The sequence below is a fragment of the Epinephelus moara genome, chromosome 19 (assembly GCF_006386435.1).
Source record: "Epinephelus moara isolate mb chromosome 19, YSFRI_EMoa_1.0, whole genome shotgun sequence".
Lineage (NCBI taxonomy): Eukaryota > Metazoa > Chordata > Actinopteri > Perciformes > Serranidae > Epinephelus > Epinephelus moara.
The window spans coordinates 6,607,295-6,626,566 of record NC_065524.1 but is presented as its reverse complement, the minus strand read 5'-3'; the positions used below and the strand labels follow the sequence as shown (position 1 = coordinate 6,626,566).

Below are 19,272 nucleotides of genomic sequence, written 5' to 3'. Positions count from 1 at the left end.
AATACAATCTAAAATGATATGTTGTGCAGCCTTTCTCCACAAAGTATTTGTACCCCTTTACCTTTATCAGGAACCTTCTAAGTTAACACATCCGTACATTGTGTTAAATTACAAAGAATATCATGCTGACATTTTGTGTCTAGATTTCCCTGTTTATCTTGCTCAGCAGCTATCCTGCTGTCTGGGGCTTTGTGTCCCTGAAATCTGTCTCATTGGCAGTGCTTACTCCCAGGCTTTGAGCATGTTCCAGGCGACTACTTTCCAAAGAGTTTGTGCACCTGTGGCATGCTGTAATGTGAGAAACAATGAACAGAGCCCTTGATATGGGCACAGGAAAATTTGTGAATTGTTGGAGGTTTGAGGTTCCCCCAAACTGCCATCTGTGCCTTTGATTGCACTTCTTTAATCATTTTAAAAGGATCAAGGGCTTCCTCTCCTACAAATGAAAAGATTATTCTCTTGAATGAACCCAAAATGTCTTAATTAAGATGAAGATTAATTTTCTAAACAGGGAGTTAGTGGTTGGTTCTTATCCAAGTGTACCATCATGACACAGCATGGTCAAAGATAGAGATTTTCCCAGTTTGCTCCTACTCCAGAGCAGGTCATGTAAAATCTGTACTTGCATGTGTCAGTTTAAACAAGGTGGACAAGTTCTATTCTTAATTCACCCTACAGTATGTCTACATTGTTTTGTGCACTAGGTGTTGGCAAGCTACATCAACCCAGCAGGCTCCAGCAGCTGCCACAGTGCTGATGCCTCTTCAGCAGACAGCAGAGCCCACAACAGCTCAGCTCTGCCAGCAGTGTTGCAGGAGCTGTTGAGCCAGTCCTGCCTCATCCCTGCCATGTCCTCCTACCTACGCAACGACTCAGGTAGGCTCCATTCTTTCACAAATGAAGGGTGAGACACACAAAGTCACAGAGATAGCGCTGTGACATTCAGCAAGGCTGAGAAGACACAAATCTGTACCCTGCATTTTACATTGGGTGCCATTGTTTGGTTTGATGTAGATGTAGGGTGGATTACCTGTCATACTGCACTGAACGCTCAGTGAGTGACAAGGTGTCCATGAAAGCAAGACTGCAATCCTGCCAACCTTTTCATTCTCCCTATTGCAATGTGCCTGTGGTGGCTTAATCACAGCTTGTGTTTCTCTGCCTGAATGGGGATTAACAAGCATAAAACAGGAAAAGGACACCAATTGTCCATCTTAACCCTATGGGCCCGAACGACGCAAAGTACGTCCAAATTCACACCTGTTCTTCTCTATGGATTTTCTCTGCAACCGTTTGTCATAGCGAGAAGCCACTCGTGCACCAAACCACATGTTTTGGACAGCTGTGAAGTGACAGAATGTCCCAGCATCATGGTTCTTATATTGCCAGATTCCAGAGAGTCTCCCCTCTTCATATATGGCAGAATATGTCTACTTCCAGCTTGCTATGGTGAGATACATGTAAAAATGGAAGAACTTATTAACACAGATTTTTTTTTTTCATTGATATAAAAATTAATATAAAATACAGGCACATAGAAGAACATGTAATGATGACAAATCTGGATAGCCCAGATTGTCCTGAGAAAAAAACAAAACAAGATATAGCATGTGTATGTAGCCTTTATAATGACTGTGATATGAGCTTAAAAATAAAGGCAGTAAAAATACTCCAAAAAATGTGGAAATGTGGTTGTGAGAAACAAAACATGCCACCGGTAACTTTGAAAATCATCTACTTATTAACTTAACTTATCTATCAATCTCTTACCTAAAACCTCTCTGATTATCAGAGACCAGGGTGTGGAACAACGTATCTGTCGAAGATGGCTGTTAAAATTCCTCATTCAGCAGTCAGCAGTCCTGTTAATTTACATGGCAGCATTATGCACAAACCTATGTTTGTTGCTGAGCATCATGTCATGGCGCCTGGTTTTTGCTTGTTCACAAGTGTCCTCATCCCATTAAATGATTTGACGCATTGATAATCATCTGTTACTGAAACTGTCTGATTGTTCTTATTGTATGTGGGTTTCTGCTCATGATGTGAAGCGCTGCCAGCAGCTGGCCTTTGATGCTGCGATAGTGGATTTGGATAACTCTGGTCTTTGATCTCAGTGATGATAACTACAGGCTACAGTTACAGCAGTGTAGTCTCTGTCTAGGTCTGAATTATAGGGGAAGCTGTCTGTGTCTATGTTCTTGTGTGTTTTTAAAGGGAAAATTCGCCACATTATATGTGAATGTCCAGTCAATGTTAATGGGAAATGTAGAGGATTGAACCAATAATTTCCTCAGTGCATGCTGTTTTAACTGAGAAAGCTGAATCCTCTTGCTCATGGAAACACACTGGCAATGCCTACATGTACAAGGATGCATTGCATGGGAGCCTCTAACAACCATTGCTATTAGCCTACTAACCTATAGCTGTTACTTTGTTGGCCAAAACATGTGTAGGTGAGGTTTGGGAATTGCTCCATGCTTCTGTAAGCCACAAAATAAAAACACAGAGGCTCTGTTGTGTAAACCTGCGTGATTCAAGATGGCAACAACCCTTTATTAATGTTTTTAAAACTGTCAATGGCAGCACAACACCGCTCTGCTCCTTACATTTTTTACCTTTCACAATAAAAGCCCAACTTTAATTGCTTAGAATGTTTTGCTAAGAGGCAACAAAATAGCTTACAATAGCGCTGGGTCAGGCATGTCCGAAGTCCGGCCCAGGGGCCAATCATGGCCCACAGACTGAAATTCAAAAGGCTTGTAGCTTATCTTTCAAAATATCGTGGCCCACCACACAATATTGGTTAATCAAGCAAAATCGATTGACATTTTTTCCATTCACCTCAGGATGGCAGGACTTTCCTACAGTTTGTAGATATGCACTAAGTAGATGCATGTCTAACTACGCAGACGGAACTTGTGTGTTTTCATAAACAGCTGGTAAACAAGCAAAAGAATGGTTAGCTAAAAGCAGACGTTTCCTGCTAGGTAGCAGACATGACCACAGGAAAGAAGCGTAAAGTCGACAGTAAGGGCCACTGCTTTTAGGACCGGTGAACAGTTGAATACTTTTCACTAAAAAAAGGAAACAGTTGAATTTGTCTGATTTGTATGGGATTTTTTAATATCTCATAGGATGCAAGAAGCCGCTGGCCTCCAGCTATTGTAATATTATCTAAACTAGCCCCTATTCAATAAAGTTCGGACACCGCTGCATCATGTGATAAAAATACTTATTCAATGGTCATCTGCCCTCTTGAACATCTTCCAGTTAATCTTATGGGTTCTGAAGAAGGTCCAGTTAAACTATGTCCAAGTGAGATGGAAAACTGTCATGCATAGGAGTGCACTAACAGGCTTTCCCAGCGTTAGCAACAGCAGCTAACAAAAACTGCCCATGCTGAAATATATTGTAGCAGAATGATTCAGTTAAATCCAGCCTGTAGTTCTTCCCCCTTCCACCTATGTCACTGTTGCTCACATGGCAGTGGTAGTAGCAGGACAGATGCTGAAATCCATTTCAATCAATATAGCACGCACTGAAAATTTTATTGCTTTAATGGACTACATTTACCACCAACACTGAATGGACAACCACATACAGACTGGCAAATTTCCTCTTTAAGTGTGTGTGTGTGTGTGTGTGTGTGTGTGTATGAGTATGTGTGTGTGTTAGAGATAGTGGATTTTTGCCAAATGAAACAGCAGATGGAGCTACAGTGTCTTTGATTGAAGCTGAGGTTGTGCATGTTTTATTGTTAAATCACACTGAAGTCCCAGCAGTGTTGGTTTAATGAGTCCAGGAGGTGTGTCAAAGATATCGTCCAATCATCATTTTGTTTTAATACTCAACAATGAAAAGACTAGTCCTTCCACTTTGTTTAGTTTTTCTCATGTCATTATACAGTTGTAATAAATATTCAAATTTGATCAAAGTTGTCTTTGCTGCAGTATATTCTGATACTGTTATGGTGTTGCGCTCTGTAGGTGTCAGCGGTATGGCACAGCTGAAACCTGTTTTATTTTGCACATGATGCTCAGGTAATCCCATGTTCCCTCAGTCTGTCTTTTCATTTTGACCTCTGGCAGAGCACTGAGCTGCCGGCAGAGCTCTCAGTACACAGTGGGCTTCAGCCCTTTCAGGTCAGGTCAGTCCATTGCTTATATCCTGCCTCAGTTCCTCGGGGACTTGCTGGTTATTAGTGCTGGGCTGACCCTTTGTAGTCTGGCTGCAGTCGCGCTTAAAACTACTTCTTTCATTTGTGCTGCACTTTATGATGGTTTTTACATTTAAGCCACAGAGCCACAAACTGCAGGCAGTGCTGTAGTCCATTCACAGGAGGATGTGTAATTAAATCAGGTTTGTTCTTTCATCAAGCTTATAGACAATTAACAAATTCACTATTCTTTCCCCCCACTTATGTAAAAGTGAAATAATAAGGTAAAATTAACAAAAATAATTTCCAGTATCCACTTACTATCTTTTTCTGAAGCTTTCAGCCTCATTTCATCAGCTCCATACGCTAATGAAGACAGTGAGACTTGGTTAAAAGTAGGCTCAGGTGGTATCAGGGTATTACAGTGATTTTCAATACCATCAAAAGTACAGATGCGCATCTTTCTATTAAACTTATATAGAGAGGCTGTATTGAGGATGTATTGTATTTAGTACACATGATGTGCCACTAGAGGTCAGTCTCTACTGGTGGAACAGGCAGCTCAGCTGGCACACATGGCAACTGCCAGAGGTGAGGATAATGTTATAGGACTGGAAATAGAGAGAGAGACTGCAGGGAGTCATATGACTAGATAAAACAGAGAGAAAGGGCTGTGGCATTCACTTTTGCCTAAGAAGTAGAAAACCCACAACTACCAGAATGTACTGCACCGCACTGGACCAATAAACCTTCCCACTGGTGGATGATGTAATGAGAGCTTGGCCAACAATATGAAACAATAAGAAACAATATGGCAGCCTGCTGGTTAACAAATGATTTTGAATTACATTTAAACAGTAAGATTCTGAAAACATTTTGGAAGAGAAATAGGCAATGCTAACAGAATCTTGGTTTCTATTTGATCAGCACTGTTTAGTTTTCCGAGTGGTTAGTTAGTGCAGCGCACAAATACTAATAATTGTAATTAAGGAGTTTGCTATCTTGTTTCAGATTACAGGTCTGTGTTATTTTAGTACTGTGTTAAGTTTGGGTGCAATGCTTACTAGCAGCAGATCGGTGATAATTTAGCTGATTGAGAGATGTTCCGTACGGCAAACAGTACCGCAAAGCGCTCAAGATGATCAGTTTTGGGCAAACAGTACCGCAAAGCGCTCAAGATGATCAGTTTTGTGGCACCGTTAAGGTGTGTGCGCATGGAACAGCAGAGCAGTGTGCCCTGAAATGACACCAAAACGCAGTAGACACACTCAGCATAGCTTTTTATTACTTGACTATTTTGGTACAAGCATTTGTGTGTTGATCGCCTTCCAAGATTGACTCGCCAAATGCAAAATCTACCCGCATTTAGTGCTTGGCTGGTGTTCATTTTCGGACCCTAAACTGCACAATATAAAGAAACATATTCATATCAAAGTGAACGCAAAACTCATTTTTTGAAGTATCAAATTCACTATTTTATTACACCATCAATTGATTCTGGTTTTCTTTTCTACAGTAGTAATTTGCCTTTTTCCGGTAATGCATAAAGACATTTGTAGAGCCTGCAATTTGTGATGTAGTAGTATTGGATTGGATCATATTGTAAGGTGCAAACTGTCTTGTTGTCTTGTTTTACGTCTGTGTCAAGCAGTTATTGAAATATTTCATCCTCCAGGTAGCCGAGCCATACAAATATCTGCCATATGCCAGGTATTCTTTTAGAAGATTGTTTAAAAAGAACCTTAAACATGAGGTTCCCCTAATTTTTACTAAAAAACCTGCTACAGCTTAAATCTTAATGCAGTCATTATTTAAGAACCAGACACAGCTTTGTTTAATCAGGCCACTTTTGTGTTGAGTTTGGATAGAACTGATTTCATGTAGTAAGAGACATGAACATTTTAGCTTAAGTGTTTCTAGCCTCCCATGACCATTGTGTGCTGTCGCTTATCAGCCCAGAGCTGGTTACTGCATGGTGTGTGCCACCTCTTTGTGTCTAGTGCTGCTGGGGTGTTTCGCTTTGCAGGAGTATCTCTGTGTGTATGCTGGTGTGTGCTAATGTGCCCCTGGTCTCATAATTAAATAACAGCTGATAAAAAGCATTGTAGTGTTGTAATTGCTCCTCATTATCTGGCAAATGCCTTTGACACACATTTACATGCGTGTGTGTGCAATATAAGTTTATAGCCCTGTATTTGATTATGTATCGGCACATGCTCTGTTGAAGCACAGCCTTAATGATTTTCCTTTAGAAGCTATGCATTTACCACTCAATTTAATAACAAATGATATAATATTGTGCGAACTAGCCCATATTATGTAGCTAACTCATGTCACACTGCATCCAGTCAAATAAAAGCTGGGGGCTCTTGGAGCACCTTCCGTTTGAGAGCCAGCTGCCCAGGAGCTCTGAGCTGTCAATAAATGTCAAGAAGAGCTGCCTGTAATGAAAAACTGGGAGACCTGACAGCCCGCCTGCTTCTCTCAAGTCAGAATAGCTGGTAGTGGGTGAGTGGATGATGTCTGTGGACTGTTTTTTACTCAGCAAGACTGAGGAAGAATAGAATTAGGGAAGGACTAATGTAACTGACTGAGCGTATGTTTATTCTTGTATGTGTACATATGATCTGTATTTCGGTTAGTTTGTTGTAAATTTGTAAATGAGAACCTGAGAGAAAGTAATACTGAACCCAGACAGGCTGGTGGGTCTGTCCTCTCTCCCTATGTTCTTCAACCTTCCCTTCATCGAGAGCAAGTACTCTACCTTGTGCCAACATTTTTACTTCTGCAGATATTCTGTGTCATAGCAATCTGGTCTAACCAAGTCTTTGAGTATTTTATTTGTATTAAAACAGTGTCATCTTTGTCATTTTAAAAGCAACAATATACCTAATAATAGCCTAACAATAAAGCTTATTTACAAAGCACTAAAATCAGGATAAATTAAGTAATTTACAGAAACAACAAAAAGTGGTGGTAATGCCGCTTATTGCGCTCTTGGGCCACCCTTCATCATCGCAGGGGGGAATTCCTTCACCATAACAGCCCGAACCGATATTATGTGCTGATATTAGCTCACCACAGATATATCTTGTCTTATGTCAGACAGAACTGTTAACTTATTTCACTCCATTTCCATCTTCAGTCTGACATTGCATCCGCTCTGATTTTTATAGGGGAAGGGAATTTGATTTTCCCTGAAAATCACTAGAGACCAATGTTTATTTTTATTTATTTATTGTTTTTTAGATTATTTTTCCAACTTTATATATGTTTTTATTTTAACAGAGAAACCTTTTCATGTCACGATGGCAGACAAAAAAGTCAACTCAAACTCTATGGAGTGGGCACATTCAGAGGCCTGGACTTGGGCAAAGATATATCCAATCTTTGCATAATTCAACTGATAAGTAAAGAGAAACGTCAGTGCAGAATTGTGCAACATATGTTTAAGAGGAACTCTGGTATTTTTCTGCCGAGACCCTATTTTCCCAAGTATTTGTGTCTAAGTGACTTGTGGGAACAACATTAGAGGCAGGTGAACCCCATCAATTTATGTGCACTAAAATTGCTTGTTTTTGCCACTAACAGACACAGATTGTTACTATGAGTGTCTGATAACATGACGGAACCCCCCCCCTCCTGTTTATCCACCATTGTGTATGTGAATGTGAGAACAATATTATTTTTTAGTATTATTTCAGTTCAAAGATGTATACCATCCATCCTGCTGCTCTAACTCTGTTATGTGGTAATTCTACATGGAATAATGCCAACTTCAGCCTCTGTATTAAACGCAGCCCCACAAGACAGTTGCTGAGGGCTTTATCCAAGCCAGTGGAGTAGAGACTGTAATCCATAGAAAGCAGTTGAGGCATAATACATGTGCTGTGAAATACATTAAAGGCAACATGTTGGCAGTGTTAATACCAGTGGGTACTTATGTGAGCTCTGTTTGGGGAAGAACTCGGTAGCCAAACTGTAATCTCTTTAAAGCTAATATTATTTATAATATTTTTATATCAACAATGAACGAGATGTCTACGTGTTATGTGAAAGGCTACACTTCAAGTGCATAACCAACAGAGAATTCTAATAAACTCCAAATCTCTACCTTCTAGTTTTCTGAGGTCCCTTAGGAACAGGCAGCACTGAACAGACCTTCTCGTCTTTACTCAACCATACACACTGTTACTCCACTAACCTCTGGATTCCACTGGGCGAAGCTGCGGCGCATTTCGGTTGTGAAAAGTTTTTGTTCCTTCCTCTACATGGCTTCATACTACATCGAGAGGCATCTATCGTTTTTCCAGCCCACCTCGCCAGACACCAAGGCACATTGATTGGCTGCCAGCCAACTGCTAGCCAGTGCCATTGAAAGAGACTGCTGCAGCTAGCTAGCTAGCTAGCACACCCATGGACATTTTTATGATGTATTATTGGTATAGTCCCACTGCATTGGGGATAATACATACCAGCCACCACTGGCCATCAACAAAAACAAAGACAACTTTGGTTAGATGCGATAAGACGGAAGGACTGGACAGAGGCAATTATCAAAAATGCTTGCATGTGCAGCACAGACTTCATATCAGGTTAGGGAAAAAAGTACATACTGTTGTAGCGATGACTAATGTTGTGTGTATTGAGGATTATCATGTCCACCTCATCAGAAATTGGGGAGGTATTAAGAGGAATAGTGGATTTCTCCGTAACGCTAACTTTCTAGCACATTAGCTAACGTTCGCTTCGATAACAAAACAAACTGGAGGGAAGTGTTGTCCTCCTTTTGTAAGATTGACATAGTAATCAACCTAGGGGTGCTCGATTATGGAAAAAATCATAATCACGATTATTTTGGTCAAAATTGAAATCTCGATTATGCAAATGATTATGCGGTGCACGTGATGGCTTTGTTTACACGACGGCATGTCATTTTTGTCTCTACATGGTTGCACGTTTACAGTTATCCTCTGCTCTCTGTATCACACACGGCGGAGTTCGGCTTCCGTAGAAGACAAAATAACATCTCCAGATGTCCATGACCAAAAATCGTTTACTCTGGATTTCGTTAATTTTGAAATCGTTTGACCTCAAAATCATAATCACAATCACCAGATGATTAATTGCACAGCCTTAAATCAACCACAAAGCTTCCTGTCAAATCATCGATCCACTAAGTGGCAGCCCACGGGTTGGCCAGTCTGGTCCCATTGGTCAGTGTTTACTTATTCAAGTAACACTTGTGGTCCCAGAGAGTGAGTGACCTGACATGGTGCGTTCGTAAATTCAGTCTAAAGCGCTACACTAAAATGAGAGCCCTGTTGGTCGAAGAAACAGAGCGTTCTATTTCTATATGAATTAACGAGCGGTTAAGTTAATCACACATTCACTCCACTCGGCGCCTCTTCTGCTCTGTTTCCCCAGACAGAGTGCCTAGAGTGCACTCTGCCAACCCAAGAGTGCGATGCTCTGGATAACCGAACGGTACATTCAGACAGCACTCTGAATTTACCAACAGTCAAGTTTGTGCCAGAGTGCACTCCGACATTTAGAGTGAGTATTTCTGTACATCTTCCTCCATTATCTAAAACAAGCCAACAGAACTTGCTAGATAGCTCTAGCTAATGTCTGTGGAGAATTGTTTTGCCTCCAGCAAAGCCCCGCCCACCTAAAAACATCATACTGTTTACTTACAGTAAAAGGGTCTATACATTGGATTAATTTTTACAACTGTATTGTACTTGAAGTGTGCACTGAGCAGCCATGTTGTATAGGAAAATAGAAGTACTGGATAGAGATTTGGGATTGACAGTATTTTATTGACTTGAATTGGGGTCGGGGTCAAAACAACATGATTAGGACATCCCCAGTTTTTGTTTTTTGCTGTCAGAGGACACTTTTCAGCATAATTTGCTTTAAAAAATGTCTGAAAAGATGCTAGGAATTACTTTTAGTGTGGGCTGGACAAACTAGATAGTTAAAGACAAGAGAAATCTTACCTGTGGCCGATGTTATGACTGCCTATTGGTTGACGTTTTGAGTCAAGCTCTCCTATTGTTTTGTGTATGGCTTTTCTAAGTAGGAGTAGAAGCTCTCTGCACACAAATTCTTTGACTCAACGTAAAACACATGAGAACCAAGGAGCTTGACAAATAACAGTACTCTGGGCTGTAATTAACACTGGCAAAGTATGGGGGAATCCAACACTTTCTAATTTCACTGCAGCATCAAAATCACCCTGCCTCCCCTCAAGAAATAAATCCTCTCCAAATGGAGCCTAATTTCTTCTAACTACCCCCAACACTTTGGCCCTGAGTCTTACCTTGTCTACCCGAACGCAGGCCTTTTTTTCCCCTAGCTGCTATTCCCCCCACTACCCCAGAGCTCCTCAGCCCCATCAGCGGAGCGCTTCGCTCCACATAAATCATTGGTGTCTTGGCAAAGCCTTTTGGGATACATTACAGTTTCCCACCGTCGCCTGGCACTCCATCACATGAAGCTAAGCCATTAGTGAGAGGTAATACCTTTGAATGTCACCACAATACTAATTTATCTTAATTGAAGAATTAATTTCCTGCATGTTTTTTCTTGACACTAAATAGTTTCCACATTTGATGTGGGATTTTTCTTTTTTGTTTGTGTTATATTTAGCATTACATCCTTTCCGTTCTACACCTCCATTCACCTTTTACTCGTCCGAGACAGACAAGATTTAAAGTTAATGTAAGCCGCAGCAGGTGACACCACTTAGGTCATAGCTATTTTGGTCCATCATTCATGTTGGTTGAAAATGCACATGATGTTGTAGGGTAATGTGAACATGACTGACCTGTTAGAGCGTGGTTGTTAGTGATTCATCACTCCACATAGGATAGATCCCTGCATTGTTGGATAGCCATATGTGTGTTTATGGAGCTCCCTTATCGTTAGATAAGTTTGTCTGTATAGGCTTCCGTATGTGTTAAATTTTTCATTTGCAAAAATAGAATGTTTTTCCCAGCCTTATAAGAAAAGAATCATGTTGATAAAGTGCTTGACCTCATGTACAGAAAATGAGTTCTATATGCAAACTCATACACACCTTGATTTATTACCATTTCTACTCTGTAAATTTGTGGATTTGTAATTATTGCAGCTCACCCGTGGAAATGTTGATTATATTACCACAGACCTTTCTCCTCGCAGTTGAAATGGGTAGGTAGTAGGGCTATAATGGTTTGTGTATTCGTGCTGAACCCTCACTGTACGGGGTCACGGTCAGGTGCATGCAGAGCACACGTTATCTAGATTGATGTACGCAATTAGCACTGCTGAGATTTGCACAACAAGCCAATGGCTGTATGAGTCACACATTACGGTGAGGGCAAATGAAACGGCAGAGCTTGAAGACCTGCCTGCAGTTTCCCAGTCAACTACATTAGCAACTGAGAGAGAGAGAGAGAGAGAGAGAGAGAGAGTTGTGTACAAGTTATGGAGGGTGTGTCTGCGTCACTCCGTTGTTGTAAAATCCAAACACGTTCAACATGCTAATGTACGTTTGACGGCATCACTGGACAAAACAGAATGTTTGAATATAGCCATGGTGGAACTCATTGAAACATTCCTAATGCAGAAGTTTTATTTTTATTGTTCTATGTATATGGTAATTTCACAACACAAGATATGCTTTTTAGTTTTACAGCCCATTGAGACCTGTTGCTTTCTGGGAAAGTGTTTCTTATTTTTAGATTGAAAATAGTAGCCCTACATCAAAGTTACCAATGGGCAAAATGTTACTCAGTTCCCAACAGGACGATTTAGTCTGTTTTTGGCACTGGCACTACTCTCTGTTGAAAATAAAGGAAAAGAAATAGACCCTTAGGCATTTGTTTTTTCCCTGCAGTAACAAAATCGCATGGAACCGTGACTCCAACCAAAACGACTTTTGTCCATTACATGACTACTACCATTACACTCCTAGTAGATGGGCTCTATTAAATGGATGGGGATGAGGTGCCACCACCAGGGGCCATGTTGCACTTCTTCTCACTGGCTAATGTGCCCATACATGCGTGTTGGATTGGATTGAAGACGTTTGCCACTCTAGTTGAAACCCCTCACTTCATTTTCCCCTCGTGTTTTTACACAGGAGCAATCAACAGCCTGTAAAGTTGAAGCAGGCAAGAAAGAACTTCTTCTTTACTACTGTCTGTGGCGTTCAGTTGGGATGTAGCAAGCATCTGCCCAGCCAGCTGAGGGAAACTATTTTCTTGTTTTATTTATTTATTTTAATGTTTCATTTATTTATTTGTGTTTATGAACATATAACCATTTCATATATTATCTATATTTTGATGAATATTGTCTATCACATTACAAGCAAAGAAAACAATTCGCAGAATTTTTACGAATTAAAACTGAAAAAAATCTGCAGATTTCATTTAGTCTGTGTTCTGAGAAACCTTATGGCGCTTTCAGACACAATGTGATCTGAGCTGTGCTTGCTGCTGAGTTCATTGCACACAAGTGCTGCGCTGAGCCAAAACCTGGTTGAACTTCACAACCAGGCCGTCGAGCTGCACACTGTGGCTGTGCGCACGTTTTGCTCAACGCAGCGTAAAGCTGACGTGGTGCAAGCCATGGAATTAATAGGTTTCAGGGTGCAGCAGTGCCGTTGTGGCTTGTGTCTGAAAGGGCTTTTACTATTTCCATCCCAGTCATATGAAAGCATGGCTCTTACACCTGCACATGTAATTGAATCACCCCTGTGCACACTCCTTTGGGGTTTCTCAAAGATAAAGCTTGAGGCTGTCCTTATTGATATGCTCTGATGTTTATTGTTCAAATGTCCCCTATTGCACAATACATCTAGACTTTACAAATATTTATAAAAAGCGTTTTTGATACAGGAAAAGGATTGCTGACACTAACCTGAAATCAACATGAACAAAAAAATTAAGAGAATCTTCCAAACCCCCTTCCCACTCACCAACTTCAAAATGTGGACAGAGATGCAGAAACAGAAAGATTGGCCCAGTTTCATCTTACATGTAAATCATGGTTTAAGAACAAATTGATTTCATTCTTTGATGTCTTGCTGATTTATCAGACCTGTTTTCAATGTTTAAAAATATCCCTTGCTGGGGCTATTTTCACTTTTTGGAAGTTTCTGCAGAAATTCACCCTCAACATGATGTTGAAGTTGTTGCACATATTTTCCCTAAATGGGCATTTCTTGTTGATGGTTTTTATTTGTGGATTGAGGGCATTTTTGAAACTGCAGGAATTTTAGGAGATGACAGTACAGCAGAGCTCGTCCAGAGCCATGTTTCTGAGGAAGGCTACTTTTTGACAGGGGCCCTGAAGCTACAGTGTAACATTTTGGGCTCTGAAGACTGATTGAATATGGTGGCCAATAGTGTCCCCAGAGAAGCTTCACAGCATAGTTATTAGTTCTCTTTCTGCTTTTAATCATGTTGTTTAAAAGCCCTTCCATTGAAGTAGCAATTACAGTCCCACCAACTTGAAAATTAAGTAAAAATGAATGGAAAAGCATCAGTGTTGTCCACAAGACTGTCTTGTTTGGCTCATCGTTCCAATGAGTCCAGCAGTCTGAGAAAATGAGATCAAGTGGAAGTTTGTATTTCCCGTCAAGCCACAGGGGGGTCAGTCCTGGCTTAAGGCTTGCTCATGTCCATCTGTCCCTGCTCACCCTGGTACCAGCATGGCCCTGTCTCTGCCATGTCTTCCAGCCCTTTGTTATCTCCCCAGCTCATGGCTGTGACCTGGCAATATGGCTTCTTTGTCTTCATCCTTATGTAGCCTGTCCAGTTTCTTCCTCCTCACTTGGGGGAAGATGTTCATGTCAAACTTGACTCTAACTGACTTTCTAATGGACTTGTCCTTCCCTTATGCTCACTTCCTCTTTCCTCGTGGAAGTCTTTTCTGATGGCAGGTTTTTAGAAGTCCCTTATCTTTTGCTTTGGCACTTCACAGCGTGGTGTAGATGTAAACAAAAACGATCACAAAGAGGTTAAGGAATGTGCCGATGATGCCTAACATGGCCAAGATGGACTCCTCCTGCTCCTCCTTGACCTCCAGTGCCCGCACGTCCTCAAGGGTGATAACTGTGGTGCCCATGATCCTGATGCTCACCTAACCTGGCAAGGGGACACTTATCTGGAATGAAAGGAAATCATGAAGACCATGTCAGAAGTTGACACACATGCATGGAAAGCAATAATAGAACTTGGTGTGAATTAGAACGCTGCTTTCAAGGTGTAGTGTAGCTTCTTTTGTTTTCCTCCTGCTAATCTGCCAGAATTTACACAAAAACCAGTCCCAAACAGCTGTGGAATTGGGCAGCCCCGCCGACGTAATCCTCCCACAAGAAGGTAATCAGTCGTTAATCGAACAAAACAATGGCCATGCAGTGGGAGGAGGAGATTAGTCTGTGAACAGTAGTGTTTATGACCTGCTACAGCTTGAAGCCAGGCTCCCTGAAAACAGTGAGCTTGATGCCAGCGCTCGCTCAGCCTCATCCTTGGATTATCTGCAATGAAACTGTTAAATTGTTCCCTCATGTCAAAATAAGCATGATTTAATGCTTCCATTTAGAGCCCCCTCCTCACACCCGCCCACCTCTTTTCACATGCCGTTAATGATTAACCACCCCCCACCCCAGGTCCTTGTAAGTAGTTATTCTGAGCATAATTCCCTCCTTTCCTATGGAGGAGGTAAAGGCAAGGAGCTGGGGCTGGTGTCGTCTCCAAGTGTAATGTGTGAACAAAAAGGTAAACAGGATCATTCTTGGCTCGGGCTCGTTTGTGAATGGAACTACGATCAGCCTCTTCAACTGTCATGTCAATATGCAGGAAAGATGTCACTAAATTCACTGAAATTGAAGAAAAAAGGAAATTACAGACAAATAAACGATGGTGTGAAGAAAAAGTGGCTTACCCTAAGGCGTCTAAGGTGTAAGACAACATCATCCGGCATGCTTTTTGGATCCTCACTGGAAAACCATGGCTGTAAGGGCATGCTACATGTGGAGACCCCGGGGGAGAAAGGGGTAGAGAATGGCTGTGTAGCCACAGTCCCAGTGCCTGCGAGCGACAGACAAAGTGACGGAGAGAGGAATAGAAGGTAGTAGTGCCACGATGACTTCACGGTGCTCAGTAGCGCTTCAGTGAAAACCTTCTTGTGTCACTTCTCCACTCCCCCAGTCTGTAGCGCCACCTGTCAGGTTCAACAACCCCCCACCCCCCCCAACTTCCCTTTCGATTAAGTTCCCCCTCACAAGTCTTCGCAGTCCTTTTTATCAGCAGGTTTGCGTTGCTGCTGCTAAAGCGCTAGCAGCCTGTTTTGATGGGGCGAGGATATACCCTCTCCCCATTTGCCCCTCCCGCCTCCCCACCGTTCCTCCCATCCTCTCTGTCTGCCCTCTCTGTTGAGTTCCCTGTCACCGCTTAGCCTAAACTCCTCCACACAACTCCTCCACCTCCCTCTCCACTATCACTAAATCTGTAGGCTCCCTTCTACTTGCTTCTTATTCCTCTGGGGAACAGTATAATTACTGCCTTTCAAAAAAACCTCTTGCCCATCACTGAAGCTCCCATGCCATCCAGTCCAACACTGTGCATGATTATGTCTGTAGGATCAGCTGATAGTGTCTCGGTGACACCCAGCCTCCGCTGAGCTAGGTAAGAACGGACACGTCCCTGAATTAGTCGAGTCTGGCTGGTGATATTCCAGAAGAGGAGGAAAAGCTGTAATATCCCACGGAGCAGACGTCTATTGAGAGGCAGAGGCAGCCGGAGCGCCAGACAGTCGCTATGGCAATATGGAGCTGCACCTATCGCCTGTGACAGCAGTGTTACGGTAGGTCTCCAACACCAGTTAGTCTCTGTGGGAGGAATGTGCATTGCATAACCAAGCAGAATGATGGCGAGAGAGGGAGGATGGATTCTGATGGCCGTGGCAATGAAGGAGAAGGAGCATGAGAATGAGAGGGAGGAGAGGAGGAGGAGGAGGAGGGAGGGGGAAACGACATTGCTCACGCTTACTGTTGTCTCCTCCTCTCCCACTGCTGTGGGGGCTGGTTGAGCACACACACGCACACACCCGTACAGCTCCCACCTAAACAACACAAAAACAAAAAAGAGAAAAACCCCAAAAAGGAGGTGAATTCAGCCCCACTGTGCTGTGCTCCACTCAAGCCCATCATCAGCTGCTGTTATTCTGGCAGACCTGTGGAGAGAGGAGGAGTTGGGGAGGAGGGGGCAACAATAGGCGTCTGGGAAATAAAGGATGGTCGAGGTTGGGTGGAAGACAAAGAGAGAGGCAGTGGGAAGATGTGGAGGTCTGTGCGTGCAGTTAGATACTTATCTTCAAAGAGTCTGAAACAAAGACACCATGTCTGCTTAGTTGTCTGAGCTCTTCTGTTGCCTTAAGACCCCTCACAACTTTGAATTTCCTAATTATACCTCTCTGTGCCGTACCCTTTGCTTCTCTGCTTTGTGAAATCTGCATTCCTATCTATGTCAGCACCAACTTTATTTACTTGGTTAGTTTCTGAGAGCTCCATTCTGAATTGTTCAGGTCAATGAGGAAATACGCATGCCCTTCCAGTTTATGTTCTTGAGCAGAGGTCAGCGTGGTTGGACTGTTTTTTTTTTATTAATTAATGTCAACAAGCTCCTGATCTAGTCAGCTCATTTTTCCTAGCATTATGACTCACTCTCACTCCTCCTCTCCTTCTCCCTCCCTCACACACATCATCCTGTTGTTTTGTTTCTGTTCAGGTGAGCCTCAAATGTGCTCCTTTAGCCAAAAGCGCGGGGTAATACTTTGTATGTACAAGATACATTTTGGTTAGAAGTCAAAATGGCGATGCCTGCTGGACAGGTATCACAGTTATTGTTTTGGTGTTAACTTCATAAGAGCTGAATTAGGGCTGGATGATTAATCTAATTTTAATAATGATTTCGATTTTGGCTTCTCACGATCATAAAAACATTATAATCGAAGAAAAACGATTAATGCGCCGCGTGGTGTGTATGTAAGTTCCTGTGCTGGAAAAGCACCGTGAATGCACCTGTGTTATGTGCAGCAGCAGCAAGCGTGTGACGTGTGTGGATCAATAATATGTGGAGCGAGCGATTGAGAACATGGCAGAAAGGCAGCCTTTGGTTGAGAAGAAAGGTAGGACAACTTCAGTCATCTGGAAACATTTTGGCTTCAAGTTGACAGACGTCGAGCAAAAGGAAATTGTTTGCAAAGTTTGTCACGCTGTCTTGTCTGCCCCCCAAGGCAACACGAGCGGGGGAAAAAAGTCCAAAAAGTTAATAACTTACAAATTATGGCAAAAAGGTAGTTTCTTGCAACCCTAGAATTCAGATAAAAATATTCACAAATGAGAAAACACTTCTGGTTGCTGATAAGTAGTGTTTAACTTTTGATTTAACACTAAAAATTAAAACCCTCGGCGCGCACTGCAGCGCAAGCAGACAGATGCACGACTCAGAGCAGCATGTGTCACTGACACCAGACTCAGAGCCAGCGGACCAGTGGAAAATGTCACCATCAGCATATTATTTTACATCAATAAAATCTATTTTATCATTATTTAGTCACATTGTTGAAAGAATTTACCTGTCTGTGTTTAAGCAGGATAATAGGTCTCCATTCATTGCACGTCGGGCTTTCTATTTCCTTGTCGGAGATGCGTTCAAGGTGGTTTAGGTGTTTCTTGCAATCAAATTGCGGAAGCTGGTAGAAATTGAAAAGCTCAATTCATTAAAAACTGAAGGCAGCTTGTTATGGTGAGAATAAAACCGCATTGTTGCAAGTATTCTAGTTACTGTACCAAAAGGCTGAATAAAGTTGTCGCACTATGTTTAAATCAAGCAGCAGCCTCAGAGACTGAGGAATGAGGCCAGTGCGGAAGTCCCAAAAACTGCAGTTCATTGTATGGCCACTTGAGGCTGGCTCCAAAACCGAGTAAATCCCCATTGTTAAAATGCCCAACTTAACAGCAATTTTTGCAGCCAGGTACAAAAATGGTTTTCCTCTCTATAGCTAATTTCAGCATTCATGACTATGGTACAGGAGGTGAATTTTTTATTTATTTTTTTCATCCGTTTTCATTTCATTAAGGCCTAAAGTTATGCATATTTTAGGGAAGGGCTACTAAAATGACAAGCTGCTACCAGTCGTTTCAGTCTGTGAGTCAGTGAGTCAAACAGTTTGCCCCCATTTTTGCGCGGAACATCCTGGAATTTCCTTGCACCTCAATGAGACATTGGTGTTGCATATGTCTGTATTGTCACATTACGACATATACAAAATATGGGGAGAAGTATCTGTGATTGGACAAAATTGCAGGGTCTTGCAGAATTTACAGGGATTGTTTGAATTTTCATGAGTCATTGTGATTGTGATATCAATATCATGTGCATCATTTGTGTTCATTTTTTCTGATAAGTTTGGTTATAATTAGTTATTTGATGCTATAGAAAAAGATGGTTTGACGTCATGATTGACAGCTGTGTGTGACTGTCAGTGTGGTCTTTGAATCCACCAACTCTTTTTCCCACACATGGAAGAAAATGTCAAACTGCCTTAGTACAACATTGAAATATTAAAAAGGTAATTACTGTGAAACATGTATTGGTGGCACGACCCTCCTCACCTCTCTGTGTTGTCTCATTGGTCTATTCTTTTTTTGTTTTGTTTTGCACAAAATGGTCACCAACAGCCAAAATCCATCAAACCCCAGGCTAAATACAGTGTGGTTTTTAATGCTTCATTGAACTATGATGGCTCCACCAACAAGAAAAGGGTCTGATCTTTCTGTGCAGTAATCCTCTTATTTTTGCCATAGTGTCTTACTTCAGCTCTGGTCTATCATGCATTACAATAAGTTGTTTTGTTGCTTTGGTCTGAATGTACACTGCTCAAAAAAATAAAGGGAACACTTAAACAACACAATGTAACTCCAAGTCAATCACACTTCTGTGAAATCAAACTGTCCACTTAAGAAGCAACACTGATTGACAATCAATTTCACATGCTGTTGTGCAAATGGAATAGACAACAGGTGGAAATTATAGGCAATTAGCAAGACACCC

General features: G+C 41.8%; 1 protein-coding gene across 8 annotated transcripts in view; it reads left to right on the top strand.

Annotated features, from left to right (window-relative positions):
• birc6 (baculoviral IAP repeat containing 6) overlaps positions 1-19,272 on the top strand; it is a 151,910-nt gene that overhangs the window by 81,916 nt on the left and 50,722 nt on the right. For all 8 annotated transcript variants that reach the window (XM_050072004.1, XM_050072003.1, XM_050072009.1 and 5 more), the window contains exon 64: positions 705-876. In XM_050072004.1, the coding sequence (XP_049927961.1) occupies positions 705-876 (172 nt within the window). The remainder of the gene's footprint in view (positions 1-704; positions 877-19,272) is intronic.